The sequence below is a fragment of the Patiria miniata genome, unplaced genomic scaffold (assembly GCF_015706575.1).
Source record: "Patiria miniata isolate m_02_andy unplaced genomic scaffold, ASM1570657v1 HiC_scaffold_3, whole genome shotgun sequence".
NCBI lineage: Eukaryota > Metazoa > Echinodermata > Asteroidea > Valvatida > Asterinidae > Patiria > Patiria miniata.
In genome coordinates, this window is record NW_024037069.1 from 43,016,894 (window position 1) to 43,044,890 (window position 27,997).

Below are 27,997 nucleotides of genomic sequence, written 5' to 3' on the forward strand. Positions count from 1 at the left end.
GTGGTTATATCACGATCAAATGCCAAAGAGGTTGTGTCACACAAAATACTCTACTTTACAGACAACTTGTTCCAGGCTATGCCGGTGAAGACTGTGAGAAGCAGATTTTGTAAACTCGTGTGTCAGTTTCCGAGATATTTCCATAAACCGTCGCAAAACTGTACTTTGTCTTTCCGAGGGTTTCTTTACTTTCTAGTGCATTTGGTTGCCTCCAGGTTGCCTGTGAAAAGATTGTCTTGTGTGATTTTGCCATAAATTCAAAAGACAATAATCCAATCTTTTTTCTTTTTTTCCCCTTTTCTTTAATCTACAGCAACTGCTCTCCTGGATCGTCTCATCTCCTACCTGACCACCAATGAACGTTCCAACTGCAAAGCTGCCTACCTCCACGTACTAGCCACTAACACCACTGCCATCAAATTCTACGAGAAGCATAACTTCAGGAAGCATGAGTACCTGCCGTATTACTACGCCATCCGAGGCCAGCCCAAAGACGGGCTGTCCTACGTCTTGTACATCAACGGCGGACAACCACCATGGACGCTCATATATCCTTTGCTTAAACGAATTCTAACTCTAAAACTTGACCTCTAGGGCTGTGCATCAGAACTGGGTATCCGAGTACCCGACCACTGATGTCAGGAACTGGTTCCAGATTATGGGATCTGGTACCCGTAACTTTACAAATTACTTAGTAACTTCTCAGACAATGAACAATAAAGGTTTCAAATGTCATAAATGGAGAAATTTCAAAATGAAAACCAGGCTACATGGAAGAACAAGACCGATTTCACGTTCATGGGCGCGCGAAAGTTGCAGGTTTCACCATAAAGCTCACTGTACATACTTGAATCTTGCCATATTGATGCACCGATGTGGTAGTATTATTGTGCGGACTTTATGAACAATCTCAACAGCAACTTCCGAGATTTGAAATTTTGGGTTGGGTTTCCATAACGGGTACCCGGGTACACTTGGTGTTTTTTTGTATCGGTTACCGGGTTACCGTACTACCTATAGATACACAACCCTGTTGGCCTCTGACCCTTAAATTTGACCTTAACTTCTAATTTTAACCTCATCAAACATTTTTGGACATTTCTATACTGTATTTCATTTCTTGTAACTGGTATTTTAAACTTGCTGAACTTCATTTTTTGACACTGCTCACCTATTCTGATTGTTGTCCTTAATGGTTTTGTGATTACGGACTATATGAAGCAGTTTGGCTTGTACCTATCCAAGATCCAACCATGCAAGCTACCCAGCGCCATGGCTAGCCACACCAGGAGCTGGTTTGCTGGTCGTCGCAACTGGCTCCCTAGCGTCAACATGAACATTGTGTCGCGCATCCGAGGTCAGATGTCCAGCGATCCAGAGTCAGGGTCTGGGTCTGGGACAGAGAGCGGGGAGGAATCAGGGGAAGAGACGGGCGGCGTCCCGACGCAGCCCGCACTGCCAGGAGCATCGGGCGACGCGGCAGGGGCAGCAGCAGCAGCAGCAAGCGCGATGAACGTCGAGACGGCATCCATGGCGGAATCCATCACGGATCTGGGCTGCGTGGGTCGCGGACGCGGTTGGCTACCGGGCATGCCCAGGCTACCCAGCGTGCCCAAAATGCCCAACGTACCCAAGATGCCCAATGTCAACATGCCGAACTTGTTCTCCCGGTTCCGGGGCCAGTGCGCGGAAGGTACGGCCAACGACCCCGAGAAAGACGAACGCCCGAACAAGAGGGATCACGTCCTATAAGCCACAACTCATCCAAGTGTGTAAAAAATATGCAATATACTTCAAGGATAAAACCAAACGCTAGTCACTGAACACAATGTCTTCAGTTCAATGAGGGTTGTACACAATCATGAATCCACCCAGAGCTAAAGTGAGAGAAAATGCGACTTATTTTCAACATTGTACTATTTCACGTACACTCTTGTTTGTGAACAAGACAACTTGAGGAATACATGCAACTTATTCCTTGCAGTGTGGAGACCATGTAAGTCTGTAACACTGCACAGCTGCCAATGAGCAGACTGATGGTCTGGTACCCGAACCTCTTGGACAAGCACGCTGCAATATGGAGTGGAACGTTGGAGCAAGGCGGTTTTAGTCAGGTCCCAATGAGTCGTCAACCTTATGCAGTAAGTCTGTAGAGTGTGTTTGGTACCCAGACTCGATTTTTTTTAACGTTCATGGAGCCATCTTCGACCGATTGTGTAAAGGCACTTGACAAGGTCTATCGGATATTTGGCCAGTTTGTATAAATCAAAATTGGTGACTTTGGTCACTAAATTGTGTGATAGTGTGAATACAATGGGAAAAGACGCAAATAAATCTTCACTTTTCATCAGCATTAGTGCAGTAAAATAGTATGCGATAACTTGCTTATGTTCAACAAGCAAATAAAATGAAGTCTAAAACCGAAGGAAAAAAACCAACAGTAATTGAAAAATGACTTCACTTGATTTGTCCTGTACATACTTAACCCATCCAAAAACAATGTGTGCTAAATGTTCACGTTTAACAACTAACAAGACACAATACGCACATTCAATGCGCCCCTAATTTTCCAATTTTATTTAATCAGATTGTTTAGATGGTTATGTTTTTATCGTGTTAAGGCGTATGTACATGTATTTGGTAGGTGTACATGTGTATACATGTACATTTGTGTTGTAATTAATCCTTAATTTGGTACCATAGGTTCATGTGTATTCTTTGTCTCAGTTAGACTGTACATAAATACTAAATAGCTTACAAATCTCTTGGAAAGCTCTCAAAAATTTGGGCAAAAATGTGTCATAATCTTCCGTTTGCTTTACTTCCATTTGTTTGACTTTATTTTGAGAATGTGAATCGAATGATCATGTTTTTTGTGAGAAGCTTTGTTGCATTTGTTTTCTTCCGGGGCAAGTAAATTCTTGCAGAGATCTTTATTATTTTTTTGAGTGGCATTTACTTTTTATCCTGGGTTCATTAACAGTATGTGTAGTTATTTGTATGCATTGTCAGTTTTTTTATTGAAATGCTTGGGTACTTGTCCCTGTTGTATTGTTGGTTTGGGCATTTCTGAAACATTAACCCTCCTGCTGTCTGAACAGTCACAGACAGTCAAAAAATCAATCCTCTTCCCCTGCCACGCCTTTTACACAGGCTAGTCACCAACAGTCAGATCATATTTCAAGCAAGCACCGTGACTAGTCAAATTCAGTCAACCGACAAAAGCAGGCAAGTGGTAGGCACAGCTGGCTTATCAATCACATACAGTCAAAGCATAGCTGTATCAAGTTGCACAAACCGTCACAGCCAGTCAATCCTGCTTTATGTACAATGTAGGCTGGGAGCTCTTAACTGTTAAAAACAGTCACTTGACTGATTTTGACTGAAAGGACAACTTTGCACAGAGTGTATGGTTGCATGGGAGGGTTAAAAATGAAATAATGTAAAGAAATCTGCAATGATCGAAAGGCGGTGTGTACTGCACATGTGTTGCATGACATATTTGAGTTAGCATTGGTTGCAGTTTTTGGGAAAAGGGCATGAGCCATACATGTACATTGTACCTGTATGTGACCTTGGTAATAGGCATCACAGAAATAAATGTTGGTTGTTCCTGTTCTGTTGATTGTTGTAAGTATAGTTCAAGCTTCCTCTGATGTGTTAAAAGCGGTAGTCTAGTGATAAAAAGGTTTGGCAGGTTAAAAAGGGCAATCAGGAAGTTATATAATGGTATTTGCTTTTTGGAAATTTTGTAAATTGAAAGAAGTAAAAACAAAATAGTTTGGTCTGGACTGATCGAAATTTGTCAGGATTCTAAGAAAAGAAGACATTGCTTAAACAGGCTATCAGATTTCCCCCGATATTGTGTAAATCTAACCCTACAAAATCCTACAAAAATCCATCAACTGGTGTTGAAAGATTTTGAAGGATTTAAGGAATCAGACACCGTTACATACACGTAGCACAAGGAAATTGATGGCCAATTCCTCCCAGATCACTCAAAAACCATGCCAGGAGGTTTTGCGGGAATTTAATGGATTGAAAAATATGACCTAAACCACTTTATAATTTAATATAACAGCATTTTCCATGATGGAAGTATCATTACAAAAAAAATGTGCCGTTGGATTTTGGAGGATCTAGGAACCTTTTTTGCAAAAATGTCTCAGTAGTTAGGTCAAACCCAAAGGGCTATGTTTGCTTAATACATGTACCTATCAAGTTTCAACAATCAAATGTTTTTAACACCTGTTTCTAAATCCTGTTTGAATACAATGTACATGTACATGGGAAGTTTGTTTGTGTAATTTATGATGTAACAATCTGAAGCAAGGACGATAGAACCAGTCACCTGATGTATCAGCCAGCATAAAGCCACTTTTACAAGGCTTTGAAGAAAACAGCCATGCACTTTAATCTTTAGCAATATCTTCCAGCTCAAATTTGGTTTTTGCTTTTTAAAATATGATGTAGTTGATTTTATTTTTTACGGTTTAAAAGAAAGTTAGATCTTTACTTAAATTAACACTAAATAGAAGGGAAAGGGAGGTTAAGTTGAAATTTTCTGTACTTTGGAAGTAAAAGTTTGGAAGTAAAAGTTAAGGTTGTGGGGAAAAAAACATATCAAAACCTAGTTTGCAAGAAAATATACAAAAAATCCCCCACAAGATTTGTTGTAAGGATTTTTAGCAAACCTTTTTTTTTCTTCAAAACTTGTTTTACGAAAACATGACTGCTTTTGTGGCATTTAAGCACAGCTGTTGTTTTGTGGTCACTCCCAAGTTGTTTTTTTTTAATCCATTGAAAGAAAGCTTGGCCAAAGTGCAGCTCGGGTCCAGACTGTACAATGTGTTACACAATAGAATGGCCGGTCGTGTGGTGATGAGGTCAAACGAACAAAGATAGCTTAGATAATAAGCTAGCTGGAAAACCTTGGCGATACAATATCAGCATTTTAATACGTGAAGCTCCATAATGCCCATCAGACATGGCTCATCTTTGTGTTGTACGAAGTGCAGATTTTTTTTATCAGTAGAAAAAGTCAAATATTTGACTGTGCAGCACCTTAGAAAACCTTATAAAGGTGCTACATCATGGGTCTCATATTTCTCATAAACTTCATGTACCTTTCTTTAAAAATAGACATCATTACCAGCGCCTTGAGTACCTAAATGTTGGTAGATAGGTGCGCTGTATAAGACTCGGGCATTATTATTATTGCATCATCTACAGAATTGTTGATTTTTGTAGTGTTCACTTAAATTTAAAAGTTGGGGGGCTTTTTCTTGAAGGAAATCACACATGCCTCGGCTTGCTTGTGCATGGAGATTTATATCGCTGTGTTGCTATTTATAACTCAATCTAGATTCTTGTAAGCTCTTTATAATGCTTAGGATTTATTGGCAGAAAAGACCACGATAATGTATTTTAAAATATTACACATGGACATCCATCATTTATTAATGGTCTAGGAGATTACAGGCTAGGAGTTTGGGATCATTTCTCTGAATCAATAATTAGATACCGTGGTAAATTGGCTCTGTCAAGACATTACACTTCCTTTCATAACGCTGGATTGCCCATGTGCCCTGGATTAAATTACCTATCAGATGCATTTACAATAACATATCTTTGGAGATTTCCAAAAATAACTGTTGTGCCTACACTTTTTTATGGTTTTCGTTATGAAACTGCTCATGGTCTAAAAATGGACACACTCAATCAGCAGAGAGTTAATAGCGAAAGCTTTCAAAAATTGATGATGTTGTGCTTGAGCCAGGGCAAAAAAAAACCCCAAAGGAAACGACGCAGCAACATATGCAGGCATTGTTTGTTCTAGAGTGCCCATACAGTTATATCAACATTTGTTTAGGTATAAATAGAGGGAAATTATTTGATTGACTTATTTGGTAACTTTTCATTGTGTGTTGCCTGACTCTAGGTCGGAGTCCGACGTCGCTAGAGCTACTTTTGAATTACAGGTTCGTAAAGGCGTAAAGGATCATTTAAATGATTTTGAGTGGTGGTGTTAAGAAAAGAACAAAATGCATGAAAAAACAAATGATCCTATATGTCTTTAAACAAATCTCTCTCAACGTAAGTCGGAAGGAAATGTCAACATTTTCATCCACCTAACATGCAAATTGATCAGAATCCCAAATTCTATAACATATCGAAGTGAAAAAGCTGAGTATTTTTTATCTTGTAGTGAAATGAATCTGTGAAATAAGTCTGTACATATAGACATGTATGTAATTTCATACAGTTGGTCCATACATTACATTAAACTGATCTAAAAAAAAATCTCAATCTCTAGAAATTTTGCACAATTTGTAGATTGTTTGGTTAAAGTACAAGGTGCATGAGCATAATTGAGATCCAGTGACCTGAAAAATATTTCTGATTCCAATTTTCTGCCTTGTATTGCCAACACCTGGGTAGTAGTTTATCACTGGACGAGTTATTGCGATGAGCAAAGTCCAGGGCTTTTTCCGTACAACTGGATCGATGGACTTCATATGTTGGGGGTGATTGTAATTATGGGTTGTCCTTGATCAAATCCCGCAAGATGGATTAATTCCGTGGGCTCAAAATGAGGGGAAAAAGAAGGGATAGGCTTGGGTTGATTTTATACATGTTAATGTAGACCACACGTGTGCATGTTACTGATAGTTTGCTATAGTTTGCTAAATTATGATTGTACAGTAAAAAACAATGATGTAAATGTACAGAAACGGTGAATTTTAACCCAAACCCTTTCAGATCATTCAAAATCTCGGAGGTTTTTGTAGGATTGAGGAAGATTCAGCCCAGACACTCTTACATGTACTTAGCATAGGGCTTGATGCTTTTTAAAAGAAGTACCGTACATGTACAAGGAATGTGGTTTTGGTTATTTTTTTGGTTTCTGCATAATGGAAGATTTCTGTAGATTGTAAAGAAAAGATGAAGTTCAACCCTAACCCTCCCAAACCCTTGAAAATGCTCCCGGTGGATTGCGAAGGGTTTTGAAAGATCCTGTAGGATTGAGGAAGGTTCAGCCCAGACACTATTACTTTACGCGGGGATTGATGTTGATGCTCTTTGTATGAAGTATTAAAGAATGTGATGCTGCATAGAGGTTTTTGTTGGGTTCTGATGGATTTTGGTGGATTCAGGAAAGTTCCCCACACAAAACAAACTGCACTTTTTGAGAATGCTTCCTCCAGAACTGACAAATAGAGATTAACGTTTAAGGAGCAAAACGTTGTATTATATGTAAACAATCAACTCAAAGACAAATTATTCAGATACAAAAAAAAGTACTTTTATACCTAAATGTAAAGTGTTACTAGTACATAACTTGAAGAGCGTTTGTTGGAGGAAAAAGCATTGGAATGTTGTTGACTGTATCTTGCGTAAAATACAGATTAGCTAGTTAATTAGGAGTAGTTAAACCTAGAAGCAATATTTGGGTACGTGGATAATTTTTGGAAAAAGCTTATAGTTATTCGTCAAGACTTTGACTTTTGGGATGTTAACGTAGGCAGTTCGATTTGAAAAAAGGTCTTTGTTAAAGTGTTGTACAAAAGAATCTTTATTGTTTTAACACCTCCCCCCTGCCCGCCCACTCCGCCAATTTCTACTTTTGCAATGCATCACAATTTTTTAAACTTCCTGTACAAACATGGAACCAATACAGTTGACTCTCAGTACATGTTATACAAGTTTGGTTACGACGGAATTCTGGTTGCATTGAATGTACAGTCGACTCTCGTTAGTACAAACTCTGTTAATACAAAATTCTGGTTATAACAAACATAAAGGCTTGGTCCCGAATGTGCATTTATGTGCACAATGAATGGGACTGATGTTCCTCTTAATACAAAATTCTGATATACACGTAACAAACAATTTGGCTAGGTCCGAACGAGTTTGTTATAACGAGACTCGACTGTAATTCCTTGGCTCAGCTCCACTTCTTTGCAAAATTACGACATGGGTATACATTTTTAGATCAAGCTGCATTTGTTTAAACATGAGTCAACTGCCTATAACCTGTTCAGACTGTTGCTGTTTGATAATTGTTCACATGTTAAGTTACTCTAGTGATACACTTGACTGTGAAACATGAAAGGGGAAATACAATGTGGGATAGAAAAACGTCCATGATAAAGCTTGAAATTTTAAACAGATTTGAAGATAGCAATATTGTTTTTTAATTATTCACAGAGAAATAGCTGGTTATTGTATGATTTTTAAAGTTCAATATTTGCACCTTAAAATGTTTTTTCTTTTGTTCATCATCTCTTGGTGATGTATAGTCAAGTTTTCAAACAAGGCAATTTTCTTTCACAAATTTGAAGAAAAAGTCTCACAGATACATCTTGATGGCAATTAGGCTGGCGCCCGAGCCATGGTGATCACTGCTTGTGGATTTTTGCTACTAACCATGGGAATCGAACAAAGATGGCAGCTCATCAGCAACAAAATGTCATGCCTGTAGATTTCAGAGAAAAGTCAAACAAACTACAAGAAAGAAATTTTAGCACCCTTCATCACAAAATTAACAATTATTGAAGCTGACATCTGCTCAATCCATGTTGTCAGAAAAGAACAACACCTGTAATGATTTTCTGTGGAAATATCTTTAAAAATGTAAAAGCAAGTCCAACAAATGAAAACCGACTTAAACATTCCTCTTGAAAAAAAAAAAGGATTTTGAACTCTGGATGAGAAACCTTCTTAATTTTTCCAACTGTATAGCTTCCCTTCATCATGGAAATTCACAATAATTTGTGCTAGTCTTTTTAGTTTAAGCAATAATTAATAGCACCACTCAAATTTACACAGAAATAAAATCGTTCTTGTTTTGTCTCAAATTCTCCCAAAGTAGATTGTACAGTATGTAACTTTTCAACTCACAGCTTTTCGTATGTAATGTGGTAATCAATTTTGTACATGCATAAGTATGGAGAATTTAGAGTACATTCAGAAGTGGTGATATTCTAAGGAGGGTGTACTGTTTTTATTACTAATAAAGAATTAAAAACGTGATAAAATGGATAAAAAGATGTTGTTTTCCTTTGTTTGCAACTTAAAAGAAAGGATCCCCAAGTCCTGTTAATGGAATTGACTCACTTTTTATTTTTTTTTCTCTCTTGGAAATGTGATCATGGTAAGATTTGAAACATTTTTGGGTGTCCCCCCCCCCCCCCCAGTTTCGCCGCCTCTGTGTGCATGTATAACAATGTATACCGGGAAGGTAGGACAAAGATGTTTTGTGATGATGTTCAAACATGATGAGAGATGTTCGCACTACAATAGTGCAAAGGGGCACATAACGTTGCAAAACAGGTCAACAAGTATTAAGCAATGGTCCCTGATCCTACTTGCTCAAACTTAGAAGCTGGTCTGAATTCTGACTTGATCTTGAATATAAAGTCAGAGATCGTCCATAATTTAAAACCAGCTTTTTGCTCTTATGAACTTTCAATATTAGCACTCACACACAAAGGTACAGGTTGCTGCACTTGTGTGTTTTTGTAGGGTAGGCGAACCAGTCTACAGTGAAGGAAGAATCAACGCAGCGTACACCAACCAATGAAATCTCTGAAGCTGAGAGGCTGATACCTGTCCTCAGAACAGGTCTCCAGTCTTCCGCAGAACTTCGGCCATTTTTAATTCCAAGTCTGAATCCTCAATATTTGACCTTTAACCCCGTGAAGAACCTTCCATGGGCCAGCAATTCCTTGACGACACTCCCTTTTTTGCTGGAATTGTTTTGATCCGTTGCCATGATGACAAGGAAGAAACTATTTAAGGGCAGCGTCTTGTAGATCTTCTTGATTCTTTGGTCCAGTTGTTTGAGTGTTTCCTAGAAAGAAAAAAACACAGAAGAGGAGAAATTGCTCCCGAGTAAAATCGATGCGACTTGAAACAAAAATCAAACTTGAAAAGTTGAGCAAGTTGATCTTATTAAGTCTTACTCTACAAAACTGCTTCCCTTTTGAAACAAAATCACTTCTTGGGGGTTAATACATCTCACAGACAAGATAGCCTAATTAGGAAAATGAAGTAAATGTTAGCACCTCTCATTATTAACTGGTTCACGCCGGGATTATTTTAACTCGATGCCAGACGGTTCAGGCCGTCAGCTGCGAGTGGGCCGCTGACAGATATTTCCGGCCTCTATCAATGCGTGTTTATTATCCGTCATTCGTTCCGAATACCGCAAAACCTTTGCGTGTATACACGTCATCTGATGTGAACTGGCTAAATTTCGCATTTGTGAGGAGAAGTACTCATATGGGGCATTCTATTAATTTTGGGTCCATTGTGATATATTTATGTGTCCCTGTTATACCCGACCTGTTTAATTTGTCATGCAAGTATCATTAAAACTGACTTCAAACTATTTTTTAAGTGTTTGGCAGGTATTTTGCTTTACATAATCACTCTTGGAAATACAATGCATTAAAGAATGTGTCCTGAATTTACAAAATCTTTTATCAGATGTAAAACGGAACACGAAAAAAAAAAAAATTGGAACCCAAGTTTATGGAATGAGCTACTTGCTTGCCAGTCAGAAATTATAACACACACACACAATATCTCTTATTCTGGTTGTTGATTACCTTGACGACATCTCCCTCCAGTGAAATCCCTTGCATCAGTTTGGAGAAGTTGTAAAACTGAACACAGACGAAGTCCGAATACGGAACTGACTGGACTGTTTTCTTTAACGCCTACGTAAATATGAAACAAAGGAATGATGCACTTTCAATGCTTTTGCAACACTGATAAATTCCATGTATCAAATCTCAGCTCAATTTGATCAATATTTTTTTTTCAGCTTTAGGGTAAACTTTATTGGACCAAATCCGTTTTAGGAACCCCTGTACACTGTCCAGTGAAGAAATTTATACAGCGTGTGGAATTTTTTTCAATTCAAATTCATGAATAATGAGGAATAAACACTATTATTACAAGAAGACCTGATACCAAAGATCGAGTTTTGACCAAGCAATGCACATTTTGCAATATGAACAATGCAAACTTTGAGTTCCCAACTTGCCATGTTATTCAAATTTGTAGCATTGCTCTCTGGGAAAACATCTAAAAAGCAAAAGAGCAAGTGAGGCCGTGTCCGAAATGGGCTTCCAGAGCTACGGCTACGTCTATTGTCAGCGCGTCCCCGCGTATTTTCAATGGGCCCAGACCTAGACCTAGCTCTAGACAGTTGATTCGGATGCAGCCTAATTCATGTAGATACAGACGGACATTCTTCAAGGTTCCTTTTTCTTTGTTGGATTGAGAATTACATGAAGGGAATGTCATACCTCTGAATCATTCTGACATGGTATGGCGCCCACTGGATCCTTCATGAACTGTTTGGCCACAGACAGGCTGTCTATTAACATGCTGACTCTACCTAAGGACTGGGCGCACCTGAACATGCTGCAATCACAAGGAACAATCAGCGGTGGAAAATATAAACAATGACATTAATGATAATAATAATAATAGTGGGTATTTATAAGGCGCACGTATCCACCAGGACTGGTGCTCACAACGCTACATCATTATTGCCCCTGCTCATTGGGCACATGAAACATTCCAAATACCATCTCAGCTCCCTGGGAGTATACAGCTCGATGCAGCCTGTTAAATGCAAGGAAGCTAAATCAACCACAATAACCATCTCTGCCCTCACAGGTACCCATTTACTCCTGGGTGGAGAGAGGCAATGAGTGACAAAGCGCCTTGCCCAAGGGCACACGCACCATGACCCCAGGCTTTTAGGCGTACGATGGTGTGGGGGTGTGATCGCACGCCTCAAATCAGAAGGACTGATAGTGGAAATTTATAAAGCGCACGTATCCACCAGGACTGGTGCTCAAGGCACTACATCATTATTACCCCTGCTCATTGGGCACATGAAACATTCCAAATACCATCTCAGCTCCCTGGGAGTATACAGCTCGATGCAGCCTGTTAGGTGCAAGGAAGCTAAATCAACCACAATAACCATCTCTGCCCTCACAGGTACCCATTTACTCCTGGGTGGAGAGTAGCAATGACTGACAAAGTGCCTTGCCCAAGGGCACACGCACCATGACCCCAGGCTGGACTCGAACCCACAACCTGCAGCTTTACCCGCAGACCACAAATCCAATGCCAATAACCACGAGTCCACAGCACTCCACATTCGATGAAGTCTTTGTTTGTTGTGATCATCAAAAGTCAAATCACAGCTGTGGAGCACAACTCAAATCACAACTACCAAGGGCGTGCCTTTGTCCCATTTGAAAAGCTTGCGACTTGAACTGAGACCGGAAGACATGTGATTGAATTGTAACTGAATTGTGATTGACTTTTTTTTTGGACTTGTGACGACTTCCGTTTGATTTGTATTGACTTGTGGCAGTTGTGAGGACTTGACTAAAACACTGGCAGGGCCCTCTAAATCTCATCTAGTAGCAACAAAAATATTATACATTAGTGAGATATGGGAAAATGAACATGCACAAAATGACAGCAGAGACTTTTGGGGCGTCTGAGGGCCCAGATCAATGTAGCGTCTATGACATACAGTATGTTTGCATTCTAACGGTAAAACATCATGAATTCCAGATTCAAAAGGGATACTTTGAAAATTGTGAAATCAGGAAAAATCCTGACAAATATCACCCCTGATTGTAAATGTTGGGACACAATTGCAAAATACCCTGCCACTCCATCTATGCACCTCGTAGCCGGCTACGGAGTCACGGTTGATTGCCCTCAACAAACCCTCTCAGTGCAACCTGTACGTACTAGGCCTACACATGTCATGCTCCACTGCACGTCCCACTCCGTATCCGCATAGCCGGCAACAGGGTAGTTGGTTTGGACTTAGAATTTTTTCAGCAACTCCCATTCCTTTTGTGTTGCTTCGTTCTCAAGCATTATCAAGGGGACTCCCACTTCGTAGCCGCGTAGCCGGCAACATGATAGTTTGTTTAAACTTAACATTTTTTTCAGCAACCCCCATTCCTTTTGCGTTGCTTCGTTCTCATCAAGGGGACCCCCACTAAGTATCCGCGTAGCTGGCAATGGACTTGAATTGTTTATTTCCAGTGATTCCATCCGCGTAGCCAGATGATTTTAGGGGTGTATTTCCGAGTGGCGGGGTACTCTGCAATTTCTCCAAATGTTGTTATGTTCATTTCTGCTACAGTTCAAACATTTACCTTTCTGTAGGGATAATCTCTGTGCCTTGCTTTTTGCTTCCATTGCTTGTGTACTTCTCTAAGCTACTCCATTTCTCCATCTTCAGTTGCAGGAGTTTCAGTGCCACTATGGCGTCTTCTACCGAGTCATGGCCAGTTTCTTGCTCCTGGATTGTTACGCTGAAACAAGACGGAAAATATTTGCATACTGAGCACAAAAACCATCAGTGAAGCAGCATTGAAGTTGAGTCCACTACAAGGCTTCACAAGTCCATCTCAAGTCAGTCACAAGTCCTCCAGTCCCAATTCACCTTTGACAAAGGCATTCCTTTGTTATTGATCATCAATCATCCCCTGTTACGTGCGACCGGACTTGTGAATGGACTTGAGATTTACTTGATAATGGACTGATGACCAGACTCATGATAGACTGAACTACAACACTGGAATATTCGTGTTGGAGAGGCAAAGCTTTGCAGGGAGAGGCCAAGCATTTGATGCCAACTAAAGGCGGCTTAGTGGATACTGAAAGATTTGCTTCTCCATTATTTTTTTCAGTTTATACCTTGGTATCTTTGAAAAGGAAACTTAGTGGAATGCATTTGACAGCAAAGCTTACCAATAAATGATTAAACGGTCCGTTTTAAGTTAATAATAAATTGAAAGAAATAGAAAGAAAATTGTATTTGTTTGTCTTACCCTAGGTATTTCCATGCCAGTTTGCGTAGTGCTACTCTGTAGCTGCCTGTGAACAGGTTACTAGTGTCTATAACGTGAGGATGATACAACTGGAAAACAAAATACACAAACATGTCAGATAAGTCTTGATTTGTTTTCATTATCTCCTACATGTCAAAACAAAGCCACATTCTTGAAACCTTCAGTAACGCAAATTGCTGTCTTTAGGGCATAAAAGATCTCAGCCATCACATCAGCAATTCTTGCTACATCCTTTATTAAATATTACAATTTATAAAAACGAAACTATATCTGGCCTCGTTTCTTACCTTTAATGCCCTGAGGTCATTTTCCAGAGACTGTCCTACCAAGATGGCATCTGATGGAAGAAGGGCTATGATATCTCTCTGTACGTCTTCAAGTCTGACTGTGACTGGATCTAGTAGTTGCTTGGTGATGCCACTATACCTGTAGGCATCAACATGACACAGAGATGAAACTGGCATATGGCCAAAAAATATGCCGAAGAAAAATACGTGTCCGAAATCTGGGCCGCGCTGCATTACACACAATCGTACATGCATGTACAATACACTACATGCCCAATTTCCGGACACCTACTCCTGCTTTATTTTCGATTCAAACACAATTTTACGATGAAAAAAATGGTCAGTGTTTTCATTGCATAAAATGCCCGAATTACGATTAGAGTAATGGAGTCATCAATAAAGAAGTTCACTTCTTACTTGAGAAAGTCTAGGGAAAAGTCCAAAAGACAAGGCACCGTTCATGGTGCTTCAATCATGTCCATTCAACCACACAACTCCACTTGCATTCATACATGTCATACGTGGGGAAAAATCAGGCATTATCGTCTTTCTCTTCTAACAAATGCCAGTGAAATGTTTCGCTAATGCTCTCTTCGCTATCCTCGAGATAATCATCACGATTTTTAAGGCATTGTATTTTGTTTAACTAAATTTGAAACCTCCGAAAATCGCACAACATAATGATTTTATCCACTGGATCGTTCACAAGGCTACCCGTTCCCGACTGGCCATGTGCTAGCAGACGGTACGGTGCGGTACGTACGCTGGTATCATTGCGTACAGTACATGCACGCATGTGCGACACAGAGTGATTTTTCCTTGTCGCCTGTCAATGTTTAACCTTTTGTCCAGCCGGAGAAGGCTCCGATCAGTGTTATGCCCTGTGTTTCTACCGTTGAAACACTCCAATAACGACTGGTGAAAAAGATTAAAACTACGTTCGCGATGATTTTAACGTGCCATTTCCATCGACTTTTCTTCGAAATTATGATTGAAATAAAATGACATTTTGTGAGAAAAATCCTTACTAAATCAAATTTTGTGGGACATACTGTAAAAAAATTGGAAATTTCGTTGGAAAATTCAAAAAGTCGGTTTTCCGATTAAAATCGGAAAAGTTTCATCTCTGATGACAAAGAGAGAGAAGAAACTATGCAGAAACAAAAGCTGGGCTTTTTTTAAAGTGGGGCAGTACAATACTGGCACCAGTGTGGTAGTCGAATCACTCACAATCCATCAAAATCTATCATATGTCCATCACAAGTCCTCCTGTCCCAAATCAAAGACATGCATAAATCCTGTGTAACTTGTGATGGACTTGTGATGAAGGTGAATTCAAATACAGAACCGCTAAAAAAGGCCTCTAAATTTGTGAAATTCCACTGCACAAGCAATTGTTCATTGTCCATATCTGTGAAAGTTTGCTCACACAAAACGGTATTCTGATTGATTTCCAACCTTGTACAAAAACAAAATCTGACAGAGGTACAAATATTTCAGAAAGCAAAATTACCTGTTTTAAGTCTCTTTTCTTGAGGGTGGGGGTTAAAAAATTAAGAAAAGGCCAAAAAATTTTTTTTAGTAGGTCTCTGGTAGGCTCGCGTGTCGATTTTGATCATCAATGGTTTTTTTCATTGCCGCACTGCCTCAAATTTTCGTACCGAGCACCAATGAATGCAGAAGGGCACCAAGGCAAATGATGGAGGACACCAAGGTTAATGAGGACACAAAAAAGCAAAATAGTACCCACCTTGTCTGTACAACCCAAGCTTGAATAAAAAAAAAACGCATCACCACATCAATTCCAAAACTTTGATCTGACCAGACACCAACTTTTTTTTGGCCTAAATAAAAAGGTTGCTAGCTTGTACCAATGGCCTGCCATGTTGGACCTACCTTGTGACATAGTCAATGATTGGGTTGTGTGGCTTGACCAGGCTATTGTACAATACATGGTGTTTCTCATCCACCAACGATACTCGAGTTAGCTCACTGCCTTTCTTCGTCACACACTGCAGGAAAAACACAAGTTAGCAGAAAAATATTAAACCAGAAGTGGGATTGTATTTGAAAATGTGATTCGGCTGCTTTTCATTTTGTGCAAACTGACAAACAGTGCATCTACCTATGCTCCTGTTATGTTCAAAGGACAAATGTGATTGAAAAGCATTTTCAGGTTTTGTGGCATCATTGTTTTTCAAAGTTTCTAACAGCATTTTTTATTCAAGTAAAATTGGATATTATTCTCCACAGCTTTTCAAATAAAACAGAGCCCGATTGTCTGAATTTGTTATTTATTTTTTTCATTAATTTATTAGTTTGTGAGTGGAGATTCCAGACAGGGTCAGCGGTAATATAAAGGTTTTATTTTTCTTGGGTCGGGAACCTATAATAGAGTCGGTCGGAAATGAAAACCAAAGAATAAAACAGGGACACCCATAAATCAATATTAGGTTTTGCCCTTCACTGACGTATAAACACTGCATTCTCAGAGTGTTACCTCCCGAGTGAAAATTGGAAAAAATCACTCGGATGGGACTCGACCCCACGGCCCCCTGCTTTCTAGAGCAGTTGTCTTACCACTCGACCACCGAGCTTGCAGGATCAGTTGGCTGGTTCAAATCTGATGTACATTTAGCAGCGGGAATCACAATGAAAGTATTCATAACTTGCATCGGGGTGATGTAAATCACATTATGTTTGCCCTTCACCGACGTATAAACACTGTATACTCGGTGTGTTACCTCCCGAGTGAAAGTTGGAAAAAAATCACTCGGGTGGGACTCGAACCCACGACCTCCTGCTTTCTACCATCCACCGAGCATGCGGGATCGGTTGGCTGGTTCAAATCTGATGTACATTTAGCAGCGGGTACCGCAATGAAAGTATTCATAAGATGGGATGTCCGTATTGATATTCAGGCCATTTTGCATAAAAAAAATCCAGATTTTGAGATGTGATACAAAAACAGAAACCAGAATGATTTGACTGATGTTACTGAATAAATGATTCAATCGATTCTGTTCATTAAAACAGTGTTCAACAAACTTGAAAGTGAATCTCGTCACGTGAGTGCAACAAGGTCGTAACTCCATTCTGCAACAAAGTCGTATCTCGCGCAAATAACCTCCTTGCAACAAGGTCGCATCTCGGCGTCCTTTGACTTTGTGTGTACATCCACGTTATTTTAAGTGAGATACGACCTTTTGACATTTTGAAACTCGCGTTTTGCGTTTATGTCATTTTAAGATATACGACCTTGCTGCACTGATGCGACGATCTGTCAAAATGAACATGACGTGTTTCATATCTTACCATTTCGCAATCCACACTGATGATGGGGCTCTTATCACCCACTGTATCACTGTGTTTGGTGTGGGTATACCCTGGGTCATCTGCCTGGGGGTACCTCCACATATCCTTCTCATCATCACTTAGTAGGTAGTGGGTGCGGCGGGGTGTGGCAGAGGGTGGGGTCCTAGCTCGTAAGGGCGCGGTCCTGGCTGGTAAAGGCGTGGTCTTGGGTGGGCCACCTGCAAATGTGGAAAACATTAATATTCGAACTGAATCCATGACAAGTTTTGCCTATCCCCATAAATCACGGCTGTGATTGGTCAGAACACCATGGGTCGGGGCATAATGGATTGCTTTATTTGCTGGCCAGTTCCAATGCAACACAGCAGCATGCAGAGTTGTAATGACTCGAGTCAATGACTCGACTCAAGTCCGACTTGAGTCACAAGTTTTAGTGACTCGACTCGAGTCCCTAATGGTAAATGACTTGACTTGACTCAAGTCACTGCGAGCAAATGACTCGACTCGACTCGAGTCCCTCATCAAAAGACTCGACTCGAGCGAAGGCTAATAAGACTTGAGTCCCAAAAATAAAAGCAAAACTTAGTGAAAAATATTTGCAATGACTTAAGTCAATGCCGGATTGTGTTCACGTCACGTTAGAATGTTCGCAAATAATGTACAAATTATACATACGTAGTTTGATTAGTGTCCCCATTAGTTGAATGGCGATCAGCTGGCACCCCCTTTTTATTTTCATTGAGTCAAATGTGGTGTCACCACATGTAGTAGCCCGAATGTAAAATTTTAAAAAGCCAAAAAATGACTTTCTCTCTTCAAATTTCTTCAAATATTTGTGACCCGAATTGACTCGAGTTAAATTCTGGACTCGACTCGACTCGACTACACACTGTGACTCGACTCGACTCGACCTTCTTGACCTAATGACTGGACTCGACTCGAGTCACTTCTTTAAAATGACTCGACTCGACTCAAGTCAATTCTTTAAAATGACTCGAATTGACTCAAGTCACAAAAAGCAGTGACTCGTTACAACTCTGGCAGCATGTGCTTCAATAATGAGCTTTACAAGTCATCAAAGTCATTGATTGCAATGACCAGCCAGAGATTTAAAGGCAGCCAGAGACAAATATCCAAATAATAAAAAGTTAAATAACCTGTGCTTGACTGCCCAGACGGAACGCCTTGAATTCTAGCAAAGTAGGCTCTTTTCTTCAGCTGCTTTTTACTGATTTCGATGTTGAGAATTTGATTAAGAAATGACTCCTGCTGCTGGGATGGGAGGCGGAGAATCTGTCCAGTCTGAAGTAGAGAAAAAATACAAAAACAAACAAATTAGTAACAGAGCAAATTATACGGCAGTCAGGATCAATTCCAAAAGAGCATCTATTAAAGAAGTTGTTGAATGCCGAACAAAAATTTATGAAATATTTTTAAAATGTCAAGTAGATCAATACGTAACCCAATGACATGGTTCCATTTTTGGGTTTGGTAATGCATGCCTAAATATTTCAATATACAATTTCATTTTGTAATTTATTAAAACAACAGTTATCGGTTCTTTCAGGCTAACTTTGGAAAAATCAAAAGATTTAATGCCAGAAATATTTGACATTTTAATTTTAACATGCCTTAAAATAATGAAACAGATGTCTTCAAACAATCAACAATCTTTTTTTAAATGATTGAAAAATAGTGCCATTTTCATGATGCCTAACATTGCAGAAATTGGTACAAATTTCCCACTAAGCACACATCAGCTGGAAACCAGTTAACAACATGCAGCATATTACATTTTAACTGGTAACCTGTTTTTGCTTAGTTAAAACCTTTAGCAAAGCAAGATAAATAATGAGCGACTCCAAAAAAATGGGCAAAGAACTAAAGATGGTATTTTTGGGAAAGTGATGGAGTCTGATCAGAACATGAATGAAAAATAAGAAAATGTGACATATCGGTTTTCTTACCACGTCGTAGTTTTCATTGAGATGGGAGAAGCATTCTCTGTTCTTCTGGAAGTGTTCATCTGTGACTCCATTCAAGAAAATGACAGCTACTTTGGATATTAGTACTGGTCTCACCAACTTGCAGAACCTACAAAAAAAAAATCAAAAATGAGATTTGAAGTCTGTTGTCCCAATTCAAAGAAACATACCTTGATAACAAATCACAGCGATGTCAAAATCCTTTTAGAAAGCAAATTCTAGGACTTGTGATATCTGCTGAATGTGACAGTGAATAGACAAGATAAAAATTGTTCTTATTTTAGGGAAGCGTGTCCTAAAGTATTTATTTTTCATACATCCCTTATGCTGAATCTTACATTGTTTTCAGTGTTAAAAATTAAAATTCCTTGCGCATATTTACTATGTTAGTTTTGTTCTCTATTCTTTGTGTTTATACCTACATGTATGTAAACAAAACTGTAAATAAAACTCACGAATGATATGTCTTAAACGTCAGGGTCATTTCATATGTGATTGTTCTCCAAAGAGGAAATTTTGTTGGCTATTAAACAAAACCCTAACCCGCTATGGTGTTTAGACTAGAAACCCAACAAACACAGCTACATGCAACATCTGCCAAAATGACAAGCCTGCTCAGTGTAGCAAGATCCATCAGGTCAAACGCCTCAAGGCCAAACTGCCTCAGAGTCTGCGGTCACCAAATGCAGAAGGATACAACTATGACATTGTTCAATGGGACTAGCTCTCATTATTTCAGAATCGGTCATTTATACACTGGTGTTGATGGCTCAATGCAGTAAGGTCCCAAGGATTTCTACACCTGATGCACTGTGTTGCGTCTGGCAGGCTTAGGTTAAATCGGTTTATCTGGCTTCATTTCTTTCTGGTATCTACTAACCTGACTTTGTTGGTGTTGGCAGCATTGCCCATCACTGAATACTGAATCAGATCTTGTAGGTCTTGTACTTCAACTGGTTTGAACGTCATCTTTGGGTCTTCATCATTGGTGAAGTTGTCGATGAGAAACATCTTGGGCTGTTGCTGGATAGGAAAAAACACAACACCACTTGTGTTTAAGAGAGAGATACTGCAAGAATGTAAACATAATGCCCCCTTACTAGTATGTGTTGCGTAATTCATGGAAGTTATCAGGGAATAGTTTTGGAAGTATTATCTCAGAAATCTCTCGGGAGCGGCATTCACTTTTTGTTAATGTGAGGCGTCTCCAAGCTCCTGCCCCTGCAAATCTTGCTTTGGATATTGCCGTCCAGTTTCATCATGGTCATCGGCCCGATAACAGGAAAAGACCTCGTGGTTGTCCCCCGGCTGACCAGGCTAAAGCAGGTAGCTGATACTGTCAAGTTGTCCTCAAGTGATTGTTGGTCCCTCGTTCTGATCAGGGAGGTTGGAGGTCATTATGACCCTCTGATGGTCTTGTGCAGCAGTAGTTATTTCAGATCAGTCCAGTCACTACTTGTATTTATAAAATGTGTCTTTTTAAGGATTTTCATGTCAGGGAGAAGTACTGGTAAACTTTAATCTTGCTGTCTATAAATGTTCTCAGATCTTCCTTACCATTCTGAGTTTCTTCAGCGATGTCTTGTCCTGCCAGTCTTGTTTCAGCGTCTGTCTGGTTTCATCATCGACTTCTACCTTTGCCTCCTTGCCATCTTTGCTCCTCTCTTCAGGCATATCGATAGCATCTTCATCTCCAGACAACTTCTCCACTGTCACATTTTCATTTTTCTCATCTAATGGGCTGTCATCCTGCATCGAAAATTGTTTTAAAAGATACAGTGAAATCTCTATAAGTCAAACTCTGATAACTCAAAACAACTGTTAATTTGCCATTGCCTTCAGCAGTATAACAATGATATACAACCCTGCTTAACTCAAAACTCTGCTGAAGTCAAATGTTGAACCTAATCCCTTAAGGTATGACTTACCAAGATTTCACTGTAGTTATATTTGGAGGAAGTATTTCGTTGAGCAACAATTATTTAGGTTTTGGGTTAGATGGGTTGACAAAATTCAGTAACTTTTTTGGAATTTTTATGAATATTCTTAAAATTGTTATTGCTTGGAAAAACTGAGTGAGAGGGGCTGAAGCACTTTCCACCTCCTTTGAGAAAACTTGGGTCAAATTTGAAAGGCTAATATGAAATATGCAATGACAAAAAAACACTCAAATTAGGAAGTTGAAAGAGAGACTAGACTAACAAGATTGGTAAAAAAAAAATTACAATATCAAAATTCAATCGATGAAATAAGTTGTAATTTGTACCAATTTTAAACCTTTTCAGTCAGAATTCAGTTTTAAATGGATTTAAAGTGTTTAACTTTTACTGCATCAAAAACGAAAATTTCTTAATACACAAAATGTGGAGTGCTGTGAAAGTAACATAACTCAGGTTTTCTGATAAAAAGGAGCACATAATGTACAAAAAAATAGTGAAAACAAAAGAGAAAAAAAAAATCTCGCCTTATTGTGTTTCCTCTTCTTTTTCTTTTTTGGAACCGCCACCTTTTCTTCATGTTGAAGTTGGTCTGCATCTTCGTTAGCAGTCGTTTCCTCAGTCTAAATAAATACAATATCACTAAACAGATCAACTAAAAAAAAAATGGACATCAGGAGGCTTTGTAATTTGCAAAATATTGGTAAATTTGGGAGATGGATGTAGTATGGAGTTTAAGTAGAGGGAAAAATGAAGTCCTGTGATTATAATTGCTTGACCCAAAGCGCCTCTATATTTCAGTGAAACAAACACACTTGTTATACCGTGTCTTTGATGCTGTAATTTCATTGGTCTAGAACGGCCACGTGACCAGTCTGTAAAAGCAACCATTTACTTCATATTCACTGCGTTGCATATACATTACCTCATAACTGCGCTGCATGTCAATTACCTTGCATAACTACCCCTGTGTTGCGCACACATGACGGCCAGCCCGCAACCCTCTCGCAACTGAGAAATGCAACTGCTCAGTGTCATGTTCTGCAGGAAGGCTTGCAGTTATCAAAGGTTACACTTCAGCGATTGAGTTTACTTATTGCACAACAAATTACAACCATTTATCTTTTTGACTTATTGGCATGATATAACAAAACAATTGTTGACTGCTGTGATATAGGATATGTTCTTTTTAACCCCTTCACCTCACACTCTCTGGGTTTAAAAACGCCATATCCCACATCACAGCAATCAACAGTTGTTAACATCGCAATAATTTCCCAAATGCACAAAAACTAAAGTTCCTACCTTATCATGTTTCCTCTTCTTTTTCTTCTTAGGGACGACCGCTGTGTCTTCAAACTCAACTTTATCTATGTTGTCATCGGAAGCCACTTTTTCAGTCTACATAAAAAAATCAGTTCAATAGAAAAACTTATACAACTTTAGTAATCCTTGTGGGGAGATTAAAATGGTCTTGATGACAGAGACAAACGAGTAAATTGTGACGTCAATAAAATGTTAATTAGTAACCTCTGACTGTCAAACGCTTTGTGTATGCGAGTGAAGGACATCGCATACAGTGCTCGCAACATATGTCATAAGTAAAGTATCTATTTATATGAAATCACAATAATTACTCGCAATTCGCAAAAAAAACACTAAATTCTAACCTTATCATGTTTCCTCTTTTTCTTTTTCTTCTTTGGAATGACTATTGTTTCTCCAAGCTGAACTTCCTCTATGTCTTCACTGAGTGTGATTTCCTCAATCTAATTAAAACAAGACCACTTAACACGTCAAATACAATTTTCACATCACTAGGCTTTGCAATGTAAAATCTGTTGGATATAGTATGAGGGCAAGGAATGAGATATAAAGAGTGCTGTGAACAAAACAATATGCTTATCTTAAATTTGAAAAACCACATACATGTACATACAATGATATAAAACTCATCCGAACAAATGAAAGGAAACCTTAAAATCGCACAAATTCCTCATACAATACCTTTTCGTGTTTCCTCTTCTTTTTCTTCTTTGGAGTGACCACCATTTCTTGAAACTGAACTTTGTCTATGTCTTTATTGAAAGTGGATTCCTCAGTCTAAATAAAAACCAAACCACTAAACACATTAATTTTACAAAATCTACGTTTATGGGTCATTCTGCATTAAAATGTAGGGTCCAAAAGTGTGACATTTTTTCCTGTCCCTGTTACCTTGGTACTTTGTAATTTGCCGTTCAAGTATCATTAAGGCGAATGACTTCAAACTTTTTTTTTTATTTCTTGGGTAGGTAGTTTGTTATTCAGAAGCACTCTTGAAGGTGAATGCATTAACTCTAACAATCCCCATCCAGTCAAACTCCAACACCAGGGTTTGTTGGAATCTGTTGGAGTGAGGACTGTACTAGTAAAGTGATTATGTTTTACATAGGGTCAGGCATACATGTACCACCATAATCAGAGTCCAACAGTTTATGTGTAGAGTTCACCAGGAGCGAGGAAGGCTCCACACACAAGTAACGATGGAACACGCACGCTGTACACACATTTTACAGCAGTTATCCTATCACACATGCTTGCAGCAGGAATGGTGCGTGCATCCTGGAACAGCGGGATACACAGAGTGCGATATAGACCGTGGTAATAGGTATAATATCATACTGTTGTTGCCATGGATCGACCAATCAGGACCAAGGATTTAAGTTTGCTTGAAGATATCAAATGCTATATGTTCTTTCAGTTTCTTGTGGTTTAAGCAATACCAATATAAGTTTGAACAAAGAAATTGACTGGGGCTGGGTTTGACCCTGCAACCACCGGAACACCGCATCAGTGGTCTACCAACTGAGCTATCCAGCCCACTGCTCAGACGTTTGTCTTTAAAGATATTTACATTGAGAAATTGGGAGACTACCAACGAGGGGTTGGATAGTTACTGGCACAGTGATCCAGTGGTCGCAGGTTCGAGTCTCACTCAGTCAATCAAATTTGGATAACAAAATTGAACTTAGTCTGGTTTATTTGATGAATTTTGAACTGAAATTGTATTACCTTTTCTCTATGTTTCCGCTTCTTCTTTTTGGAACCTTTACTGTCTTCAGAATTTACGTCAGGTACTTCCTCTTGTGTTAACTGAATAAATTAACAAAACATTTGTGAGGTATATAACTGAGAAACAGCAAGCGCAAATATTCAGAAGTGGAAATTGATAAAACAAATTTGACACAAACATACCTCTTTATTATGTTTGTGTTTTGTCTTTGTCTGTAAGTGGTTTCCTTGCTTCTCAGACGGATCATGCTCAATTTTGAGATATGATTCAGAGCTCTCAATGTGAAGGAAAAATAACCCAGCTAATTTTGGGATTGTGTCACGAGAAGGCACAATTCAAAATATGGCTCGGCAACTTTTGAACTGAAATCAAGATCCAAAATATTGTGTTTTCTCGAAATATACAGCATTCACAGAGCTAACGATTCATCAGGTTAGTTGTTAAACACCCGTCTTTAGATTTTGGCATTTTTGTTGCTTCAAAAAACAATGCACAAATGACAAATGGTCCATTAAAATAAGGGAAGGTTGCTCATACGCTATGAAATTTTTGACATAAACTTTCCGGAATTCGTAAAAATCCATTTTTTTGCAGGAACCGAAACGGAAGATTTTTTGTACTACATGTACTTGTACTTTACAAGAAAACATTCAGTAGCACAATTCCCGAAAGGCAAACGTCTGCTTACCAATTTAAAGACTTGCACCTTACCTCTGTTTTATGTTTTTTCTTTGTCTTCCTGTGACATTCTTCATTATCCAGAGAGTGGTCATTGTTTTGGATAGCCGGCTCTGGTGTTTCAACCTTCATGATAGAAAAATTTGACTCAGAAAAGATAACACCACAAAAGTTATATGCGAAGATGATAAAACTTAGACACATTAGCACAATTACATTGTATTTATTCCCTAATGAACACATAAGACCATACAGTGCTGTGACAGTTTAGGATGGTATGACATTAACAGATTAATCCAGAATGACACTGGACAAGCCTAGACAAAATAAATTTTCCGAGAAAGCATGGAGTTTAAATATTGAGATGCCACGTAAGAGCCAATTAAGATCATTACCATGATTATTAAAGGGAAAATACAACATTTGCAAACATCAAAAAATAAAACTACCAAATCATGTTGAAATACCTTGCTGGACTGTTAGTGAATGACAGTGTAAAGCATCCTGTAAAATCATGGCACCTGGTATACTGTCGTTTTCAAGAAAAGTGGTATTTTTGTATCAATTTCCAACGCTGATCGGCCGACCAGCGTTGGAAAAAACTGACTTTTTTTCAAATACTGGCCCCAATTGACCATCGCACTTGTTTGCAATCGATTACACACCTATGAACGGGTACGTGCCAGCTAGACTGGTTCCCTGACCTTACAATTCCCCAATGTATGTAAACTGCTCTGTTTCTTCTTAAATGGAGTCAGGGAACCAGACTACAGGAAAGTGATTGTTTTTCTTGGTTTTTATAGCATTTTTGAACCCAAAACCTCAAAAAAGTCAGTGTAACTATATTTACTATATATTTCCAACCCCCCAATTCCATCCATTTCTGAAAATTACAGCAAAAGCAAATGATGTATATTCCCTTTAAGTATTTTAATCTCACCTTATCTCTGTACTTATGTTTCTTCTTCTTCTTGGCATTTTTGACATCTTCAACTTTGCTTTCCAGAATTTCTGCACTAGCATCCTCTCCATTCAGCTGAAATTATGTAAAAACTCATTTGATGGAGGGTTTAGCCTTTCAACATTCAAACAGTTACACTAAATCTAATGAAGTTCATACATATTTGTTTATAAAGTAACAAATTCAGGAATAAATATTTTCAAAGTTTTTCTTGAGCTACTTAAAGGTTGACACTAAAATAAGAAACTGAATTTGACTAAAAAAAATTTGTCCTGTTTTCAAAAAGAACTGACTACAGTGTTCCAATAAAAAAATTCTTTAATAAAAATGTATTAAAATTATTAGCCAACCTTATCATGTGACCTCTTATGTTTCTTTTTTGGGCTTTCTACCATTTTCAGAACACAGCCTGTTGCGTCCACATATCCGTGAGAAGCATTTTTATCAACCTAAGGAAGAAAAAAAAAAAAAATCATGACGTTCGATAATATATCGTTGAAGAACATAATTTGGGCCTTTTGTGGTAAGTGCAACTGCAAAGGTGAAACTTAATTTTTGTCATCCAATAAAAAATTACTTTCACAATTTTGCTCTTACTTTATCACGCTTTTTCTTTTTCTTTTTATGATTTTGCTTTGCCACCTCGTCATTCATGACTTCACTGGGTTCGTCAATCTGAGGAAAGAAATACAAAGTGAAATTTTAAACATTAAATATGCTACATATAAAACCAAATGCATCAATAAATGAGTGATTTGGATAATGTTAATTCTTAATTTTAGGGCCTACATGTAAAATGGACAATATTTTGGATGAAACTTGACTTGACAAATTTACTTTTGTTAAGTTCCTGAAGACAGTCAGAGAATACTAACCGGAATGTCAAGTTTCTTTTCAGAACAATTCTCTTAGTTTTAGAAATTGGCGATCGTGTAGTGTAGGGCCCAGTTCATATAAGGGAACAAAATCCACTTTAAAATTATTGGACCTACCAAACTAGTTGGCGACATTCTAGATAGAGGGCAGGGTTTTGATTTTTTGAGGAAAATTTGAGGGTAAAATGACGATGACAGCGCGGCGACAACACGCGACCCGAAAATAAAGATGGCGATCACTGCGCAGTGAAGTGAGCACGCACGGCGCGCTGAATCGCAAGGCACAAACCGTGCAGGAAAATCGTGATTTCTACCCCAAGAATCTGTTCAAAATTGCAAAAAGGGTGTCATTAGAATTGAGAACAGTCTGCTTTTGTTTATAAAGGTGATTTTTGAGCAATAAAAAACATTTTTGACTCTAAAGTCTAATTTGATCAAAACAAAACAGGGGCCCTACACTTCATGATCGCCGAGAAATTATTTAAAGAATTTAGAAATTATAAGAAGTCAAACTCAAAGTCAAAACGACAATGTTGGCGCAGAACCAGACAAATATTTGTCACGGGAAAAATGTGCAAGTCCCCAAAAACCAGTCACTGCATATGTTCAGTGCCTATCCGGCAAAATATCGTTTACTAAAAAAAAAGCCGGATCCGGCTAAATATCCACTGCCAAACTTTTACGCGCCGCATACCGTACCGTACCCTGGTACCGCATGCGAAATGTGATTGCGAAGACAGTCGACAGTGCAGTGGAACTGGAAGTGAGACGTTTTATACTAGCCTACATATCATTACCTTCTGCCCCTGAACAGCACTATTTTCGTCTGCAACATGTCGTTTTCTCTTGCCCATACTCATAAAAACAAGAAAACTTCTCCTCTTTAATTAAACAAAATAAGTTACGATCGACACGTGCGACCTCACGGTAAATAAATACGTTTGGTACCCTGTCCTCGTTTCCTTTACTATGACAAAATCAATGGATTTCT

The 27,997-nt window shown here is 38.7% G+C and overlaps 2 protein-coding genes across 3 annotated transcripts in view; one reads left to right on the forward strand and one right to left on the reverse strand.

Moving 5' to 3' along the window:
* LOC119737746 (N-alpha-acetyltransferase 60-like) overlaps window positions 1-2,434 on the forward strand; it is a 28,208-nt gene extending 25,774 nt beyond the window's left edge. For both annotated transcript variants that reach the window (XM_038212308.1, XM_038212309.1), the window contains exons 5-6: window positions 314-548; window positions 1,209-2,434. In XM_038212308.1, the coding sequence (XP_038068236.1) occupies window positions 314-548; window positions 1,209-1,752 (779 nt within the window). In that variant the 3' untranslated portion in view covers window positions 1,753-2,434. The remainder of the gene's footprint in view (window positions 1-313; window positions 549-1,208) is intronic.
* Window positions 2,435-8,174: 5,740 nt separating this feature from the next.
* Window positions 8,175-27,983, reverse strand: LOC119738338 (uncharacterized exonuclease C637.09-like). The gene is made up of 21 exons (XM_038213188.1): window positions 27,804-27,983; window positions 26,729-26,806; window positions 26,482-26,580; window positions 26,111-26,206; window positions 25,204-25,296; window positions 24,492-24,572; window positions 23,445-23,540; window positions 23,108-23,206; window positions 21,954-22,060; window positions 21,058-21,256; window positions 20,381-20,523; window positions 19,483-19,609; window positions 18,673-18,817; window positions 17,516-17,733; window positions 16,097-16,212; window positions 14,201-14,339; window positions 13,893-13,981; window positions 13,215-13,373; window positions 11,322-11,439; window positions 10,617-10,727; window positions 8,175-9,856 (listed from the first exon to the last, which is right to left on the reverse strand). The coding sequence occupies exons 1-21, from the start codon at window positions 27,864-27,866 to the stop codon at window positions 9,680-9,682; spliced, it is 2,553 nt and encodes an 850-aa protein (XP_038069116.1). The 5' UTR covers window positions 27,867-27,983; the 3' UTR covers window positions 8,175-9,679.
* Window positions 27,984-27,997: the final 14 nt, after the last annotated feature.